Source organism: Drosophila novamexicana, unplaced genomic scaffold (genome assembly GCF_003285875.2).
Source record: "Drosophila novamexicana strain 15010-1031.04,08,12 unplaced genomic scaffold, DnovRS2.1 tig00000485-arrow-pilon, whole genome shotgun sequence".
NCBI lineage: Eukaryota > Metazoa > Arthropoda > Insecta > Diptera > Drosophilidae > Drosophila > Drosophila novamexicana.
The window spans coordinates 4,608,559-4,616,107 of record NW_020824808.1 but is presented as its reverse complement, the minus strand read 5'-3'; the positions used below and the strand labels follow the sequence as shown (position 1 = coordinate 4,616,107).

The 7,549-nt window shown below is 36.8% G+C and overlaps 1 protein-coding gene across 1 annotated transcript; it reads right to left on the bottom strand.

Annotated features, from left to right (window-relative positions):
• Positions 1 to 4,799: 4,799 nt before the first annotated feature.
• On the bottom strand, positions 4,800 to 6,833 carry LOC115761507. Its single transcript, XM_030703275.1, has 2 exons — positions 6,827 to 6,833; positions 4,800 to 6,549 (listed from the first exon to the last, which is right to left on the bottom strand). The coding sequence occupies exons 1-2, from the start codon at positions 6,831 to 6,833 to the stop codon at positions 5,927 to 5,929; spliced, it is 630 nt and encodes a 209-aa protein (XP_030559135.1). The 3' UTR covers positions 4,800 to 5,926.
• Between the last annotated feature and the right edge of the window lie 716 nt (positions 6,834 to 7,549).

The following is a 7,549-nucleotide window of genomic DNA, read 5'->3' as shown; positions in this document are numbered from 1 at the left end:
GGAATACATTCGGTTAACTTATGCTTAACGATGTACATACAATTTAAATGGGAAGAGGAACTTATAAATTTAAAATAAGCTTATTATAGCAATATTTACATTTGCACTCAAGTTGTACAGAAACAAAAACTTACTTAAATCTTATTCATGAATAAATAAAATATGTCAACACAGAAATAAATGGCAAATTAAACAAAACAACAACTTGTGCTGGATTTTTAACTTGTGCAACTTTAAGTTACCACCCGAAAATTCATTTCCTTTTTTGGCATTGCAATTAATTCCTCACCCCCATAAACCTGCGAGGGGATGCGCACATTATTTTAAATAACATAAACCGTTCGTGTGTAATTTTTGTCATTGATTTGGCCCGCCCCGGCAGCAGTTTGCCGAGCACTTAGTACATTTGACCCCACGACAAAAGTGAACTGAACCCTTAGCCGTATTTTGGATGGGACGGCGGGGCGAATGGGGGGATTCGGCAGTTGCTCAGATTCAACGCCTTGAAAATTTATTACATTTTCGAGTATTTTTCCGGTTCTGTTGTCCGGAAATTGCCGAAACGTGTGGACGGTACGCCAAAATCCTTGAAATGTGCTAAAATAAATTATTAATAATTTCTATAACGCTTTCACAGTCCGCCCACAGCCTGACCCCAGAGCGCACAGACTTGGGAAATTTACACGTTGAATAAATGAATTATTTATTTTAATGCCAGTATTTCGGCTAAGCTAACTGGTTGCTCTTGCTGTTGTGTTTTTATACCAAATCTTTGAAGCTATTTCCCTTATCGAATGACAAACTGTTTTGTCATTTGCCAAATTTGTTTGTCGCTCAAACACAAATTTATAGTTAAAGTTGAAGTTTGACAGATGCTTGGCATTTTGAAATTCACATTTAATTTCCAGTCAGCTTTAATATTCTTATTTCTTAGTCATTTATTTGTAGCATTTGCAAGCTTTAAAAATTTAACTCTAGTTTCAATATGTCAGTGACAGCGACTGTCGAAAGATGTGGGGTAATTTAAATCTATCAAGTGAAAGACGCAACCGATGAAAGGAAATGTTATTCAATGAAACGCTTTCACTTTTCAATTAACAAGCCTAAAAACCAAAAAAATAAATGTATATGACAAGTCAAAGGAAAAACCGCATGCTGTTGCTTTATATACGAGTCAAGGCTTTGCAATTTAATTCCAATAATTTCAGAGACGCAGCAAACTGTCAGTCAATGGAAATGGAATGAAATCAAATCGATTGGAATTTAATGACATTATAACAATATTTTTGCATTGTTTTTTTGCATCACTTCTGGTTTATTTTTTGTAATCGTATGCTGTAATGACACGCAATTATTTTCACATTAAACCCCATTTCCGTTATTGTAGCGAGATATTAACGCCCGGCCACATCCGGTAAACATCTATGAGGGCTGTCAGTTAATGGCCAGCAAACAATATTGACGTTTCGTTGATTAAACAATCAATACTTCAATCGCATGCTCAATATTTTTTTTTCGCTGCTGTTGCTGCCTTTTTGAATGCACAATTTTTATCTCTGGCTTTTATACCCTGTACGCATAGGCATGTGTATGCACGGTATCATTGAGCTCTACAGGTAATGTATGCATATACTCTCAGTATCAAAACTTATATGTATTTTTCTGAGTGTAAAAACTTCAATATGCGATAGACATAATGAAAACAACGACTTTTTTCCATCCTGAGCACATCCCGTCGTGAAGCAAACCATATTCCATAGTTAGCGTTGCGTGATATCTGTTCTTTGAGCATGCTTGTCTAGAACATTTTTACTTATTCTGTCTGCTATTGTCTCTTCGTAATTAAAGTGATATGTAGGTGGGCAGACTGTAACGGTTCTCCGTGCTCATCAGCATTATCATTATGATTACTATCTTCATTATTATCAACAAGAGCCGGAGCTGGAGCTGGAGCCGGAGTAGCGGCAACAGCAGGAGCTGTGTCCTTGCTTGGCATCCAACATGCGCATATTAAAAATTATTTTTGCATATGCTGGCAAAATGAAAATGGGCGTGGCTCAAAAAGGAAAGCAAACATTTTTGGAATGAAAAAAGTTGCTGAAAATTGCATTTTAAAGCGCGCGAAAATTTTGCAGTCATAGCTTTAATAAATACCCATTTTTCGCATATATAATAACCATTTAACACTCTTTGCCCTATTTATGCTGTCAGGACACTCAAATTGAAATACACTGCAAATTGTCTTTCCTTTCAATGGGCAGAAGTATTAACATAACATCTATTTGTGTTATTTTCAGTTAATTGTATTTTAAATGGCTGCGAACAAGTAAAGGAAAGCGAAGTGACAGTTCTTTGAGCTACATTAGTAGTACTTGCTCCTAGGACATATTTGTAGTGGCTTAAAAATGAAATTGTATCAAAACTAGTTCACATTGAGTTGCAATTGTTTAGTAAACCAAGGAGGTTCAAATTTCCATCTGATTGTAGCCCACGATATTGTATAATTTTGCGTTGATAATTAAATACTTTCTACTGCATACTCTTATGCGGTTGGGGTATTTTATATATAAACACTTATAGAACATGTAAGCTCTTTCACGTCCATATTTGCAGGTTTCAAAGGACATGCTGCGTCCCAACTTTATCGTTTCGGCTTTAAGGGTTTATTTTATTTTGAGTAGTTGATATTTTTATTTAATTAATTGTTTTTGGTTTCAATTTTCCTAATTTTTTTGTTTACCTTAGCTCCTGCAAATTGGTGCCCCTTTAGTTTTTTTTCATGTTATGCAGAATGCTTAAGTCGCTTGTTATAATTTGGCCATGTCTAGACACTTTTAATATATACTTATAAATACTTTGGACCTGGGCACATGTGTATTACTCTTGTTGTTGCCCACTACTGTCTGCGTGTTAAAGTTGAAAGCCCTCATACGCCGCAATCCCCACATAAATCTTGGCTACGAGCACACTTACAAACATTTGGCCTACTATGCGTGTGTGCGTGTGTAAGCATGCACATTTAAAAGTTTGCCTAAGAGCTTATGGCGCCATTTGTTAAAAGCGATTTTTAATGCAGCTTCAAAAACTCAACCCTCACAGTCATCCGCACACACACACGCTTAGGAAAATTGGCACCCCCAATGCCATCGCTGACACATCTAATGGCTTTGCACGCAATAGAAGCAAAAGTTTTTTTATAATGAACAAACATTATTTTCATACACTGCAGCAGGGTAATCGAAATAAGTCGATGGAAATGAAAGCACATATTTTAAATATTCCTAAAACGTTTTTTAGTTCTAAAGAGAGTGAACAAATAATATTTATCTCTCCTGTAGCTAGAGTTTAATGGAAAGTTCAGCCATTCTAAGGGTTACACATCGGAATCAATTTCACATAGAATTAAATTAAAATTTGGGTGCTCCGTGTACTTTATTAACTTCTATTAAATTAAATAGAACTGTAGTAAGCGTATTTGGCATTCGATATGGTCAAAAGTAGTTTTTAGACGGTGTTTAGCATATTTCAACTGATATCCAGTTTATTGTGTGAGGCTTATTGTGGGTGGGCAGAGCGGGCGGGCACCGACATTGGCTGCTTCATAATTAGCTGAAGCGCATTATATTGGAATTAAATGATTTTTGTCAAAGCTTGACATTGGCGGGATTTATCTGAAATGGAGAAGGGATTAAAGACCTTCACTGGCAATTGCTGTCGTTTAATCAATTTAACTGTTTCAACTGCTCATAAAGTGCTTCGCCTGCATTTCCCACTGGCATTTTAATTGAAAAACTAAATAGGATAAAATGTCTGTGCATATCTGAAATTAAATCAAATCTGCGTATGTGTACATGTGTGTAAATTGTTTTTTGTCCAATAAATATATTAATATTTCAATTTCATGCTAAGTTTGCTTTACACAAAACAAAAATCATATAAATGATAAACAAATAACAAACAAAAAACAAACGCATTTAAAAATTTGTATAGCTATGAGTTTTGTTTGCTGCAACATTTAAGCATAAGTAAATTAAATTAAAATTTTATGATATATTTTGCTTATCACATAAATAAATTTTTGCAATTGGCTGAGAAAGTAAACTACAAAATAGTTCGTACATGATAAATAAAATTGTCAAAATTTTTAGATTTTTCAAAGCAACGAACGTTGTGCTTAAGTATAGTATACAAAGGGTATAATGACAATGCATACTCTAACCTGACGCGCCCTTTGGAATATTAAACAAACTTAATTGCACCAAAAGGCTACGCAGTAATAAGTTAATCTCAAAAGAAACATTTTTTGAAATGTTTCAATAAAAGTTATAATAAATATGAAAATATATATTTTTTTAAGGCTAACAAATATGCAGAACGCCATTAAGAAAAATGTGTATTAAGCATTAATTGAATACATATTATGGCGGATTAAATTTATGTTGATGTCATTAATCAACGAAAAACTGTTTGCTACCAATTTGAGTGCGACATTCGCCTGAGGTCAGCGTGAGGTCAGAGTGAGAGAAATCATTTAAAATCAGCTGTTATACTGACTTCAGCAACGCATTAATGTCAGTCAGCTGTGTAAATAATGCGGTTAACTGAACAGCAAGATCATCATCAGTAGCAGCAGCAGCAACAGCAACAATTGCAGCTGCAACAACAACAGCAACAATGAATGACGTTGGCTAATATGGCTAATAATATGGCTAATCTGTCTGGCACTGATTTGATTAAAGCAGAAACATTTGCCATTCAGCTCTGGGCCGTGCAGTGCGATGCAAATGCGACATATTCGCGGTAGCTCGAATGTCAGCAACATCATCAACATCAACGGCAGCAACAGAAACACCCAAACAACAACAACATTGACATCAAACACGTCAGGGCGAGGGCAATAATTAGCACTTGACAGCTTGTCGGTGTCTGTGTGCAACTACAAGAATTTCGTATTTGTTCTGTTAGTTGTATCTACATTTGTATATGCGGGCTTGTTTTAGCCAGTAGCCAAAAAGGCTTTCAGTGTCGACCGGCGTCATCGGCAAAGTTATTTACCGCGGGCAATTAATTAAACGCGGCGGCGTGATAAATTTTGTTTTCCGCAAATTCTCTAGCACGAATGAATACTTTGACTATTTGAAACGCGTTGTTTAAGTTAAGCACGTACGAAACCTTGCTATTAAATATGCCCAATTGCTGTACATTTTGTACATAAAACCCAAAAATAATACCTTCGCCTGAGCCAAACCAAAACCAAAACTTCTCTTCGTAGGAGCTAAAACTATATTTATTTAACTCGAACTAACGCAAAGATAATCTATGCTAAGCCTAGATCAAGATCTAGGCTTCAAGTGGAAAGGAAGGTACTGAGGATCTAGAGCTAAATGCCAATACGTAGGGTTGTGAAAGAAACCAGATGTTCCAGTGCCAGCCTAATCAGACTGCCTTAATCTTTCGAAATCGCCCTAAAGAGAAAAAACCAATTCAGCTTCTTTGAACCGCGATCATAAGGGCAAGCGTAGTGTAAATTATTGGTTTATATTTTCACTCCTACAACAGAATTAATCATGCATTCATTTGTCATATGATCGATGGACTAGACTGGTAATTGTCATTAGCTACAAAATTCTATAATTTTTGTATTTTAGGCTCAAATTTGTGTCAATTTATAACAAATTTTTTTAAATGCATATTTTTGTAAAATATGCACTGACTAATTTTTGCTTCTCGCCTAATTTCTCTTTTGCATACATTTATGCACATTTGTCTCATTTAATTATGAGCTTTTGCACGAAGTGAAGAATTTAATTGTTGCTAATAAATAAAAGAGCAACTTAAAAAATGTTCAATTCAGGTTCTTGGCTTCTTTGTATGGTTTTAATTTAATTTTATTGTTGCATTGCGCTTAACTAATTTAATTAATTTACTAGATTTTTATATGACGAGGAAAGGGCGTTAGCGTTGGCAGCGGACCGCGCGGCGGACGCGGCGTTGTGGACTGAAAATATGTTGCATACTGACGGATGAGCTCGGACGAGAAGCGCGAAGAGCCGGAGGTTCCGCTATCAATGCTGTTGGTTCTGGCTTCCACGCGTGCGCTCAGCTGCTGCGGCTGGGCAACATGTGGCACGCTGCGCGCGCTAGTGCTGCTTACAAACGGTGGTTGCTGCGTAGTGACGGCGGCGACGGTGGTTTTGCTGATGCTGCTGCTGCTGGCTGCCTCCACTTGTGGCTGCACCACATCCTCAGCGAAGGGCGGCAACAGATCCAAGGCGAGCGCAGGCTGCTTGGCGCTTGGCAGCTCAGCCCTGATGACCGTCTCCTTGGTTCTGGCCTGCTGCTGCTGCTGATAGTATGACTTTTTGGTGGGCTTTGTAGCTGGCGTCGAGGCCTCCGTTGTGGACTCCTCTAGTGGTGGCGGCAATAAATCATTGAATGGCACCAGTACGTCCTTAGGCGCCGCTTGATTTATGTGCGCCACATCGGCGACGCAGTGGAAAATCAATGCGGCAGCTGCGATTAATAACTGTAAAATAGTTGGGAAATGCTCTTAAGTCGTGTGCGGACGATACAAAGAATGATCGATGGCTTTTGGCGTGTGTTATTGTTTTTTGTGTTTTTTTTTTTTGTGTTTCTATTTATGTTTACACAATATAATTAGCGTTGCTTCTGGGCACAAATTATGCAGTCGTATCTGTTTTGGACGGAATTTTATGGCACAGCTCATTTGGTTATAGTCTAGATTTGAGCTTTTGTTCGCATAGTGGGCAGCGATCATTTTGAGCTGACCTCGAAAGCAATATCGTGAAGGGGAAACATCTGTAACCTTGCATTGTTTGATAATTTGTATCACATTCCGCCTTAAGAACATATATATCCTACATAACTTAGGTGCTAGCTAAAGGTCGAGACACGTGCCTCATTAAAAGTTGACATAAGTTATAGAAAATGATGCCTAAAACTGAGTGCAAGCCAATTTATTAGCCAAAAATAAACGCAAATTCACTTTTGCCTATTAATATTATAAACCTGTTGTTCTACATGAAATTTAAATTTTTGCCAACAAGGTTTTGCTCGGTTATGCTTCATTTCGTGTATATTTCTTCTCAGAGCATTAGCTGAAATACTCTTGGATTATTTATAAATTGACATCATATTTCAAATTAATTGCTGTTCATCAAAGCATCCGCAATATGCAAATCACTCTGGAACCAGAGGGTAAGCACGGCATGGGTAGGAGTTCTCAATAAAAGAGGCAAAGAATAAACCTGCAAGTTGAACGCCCCATTTAGGCTTCCTGCATAGTTTGCATTCATCTAGCATATTAAACATTTAAAAGTATGTATATAAATTTGTTTTAAGCATGTTATGCAAATTCAATACTGCAAAAATAAATTTGAAATTTTTCCAAATAGTTTCTTGCCAGAATAACTTGTTATGCCTAAGCGGTACTAATCATGCGCTTTAAGACGCTTATATTGACGTCACGAATGTGTGCCACATTTGACAAAGAAGTTTTTTTTTTTTTTAATTTAAAGTGCTTAGCAAT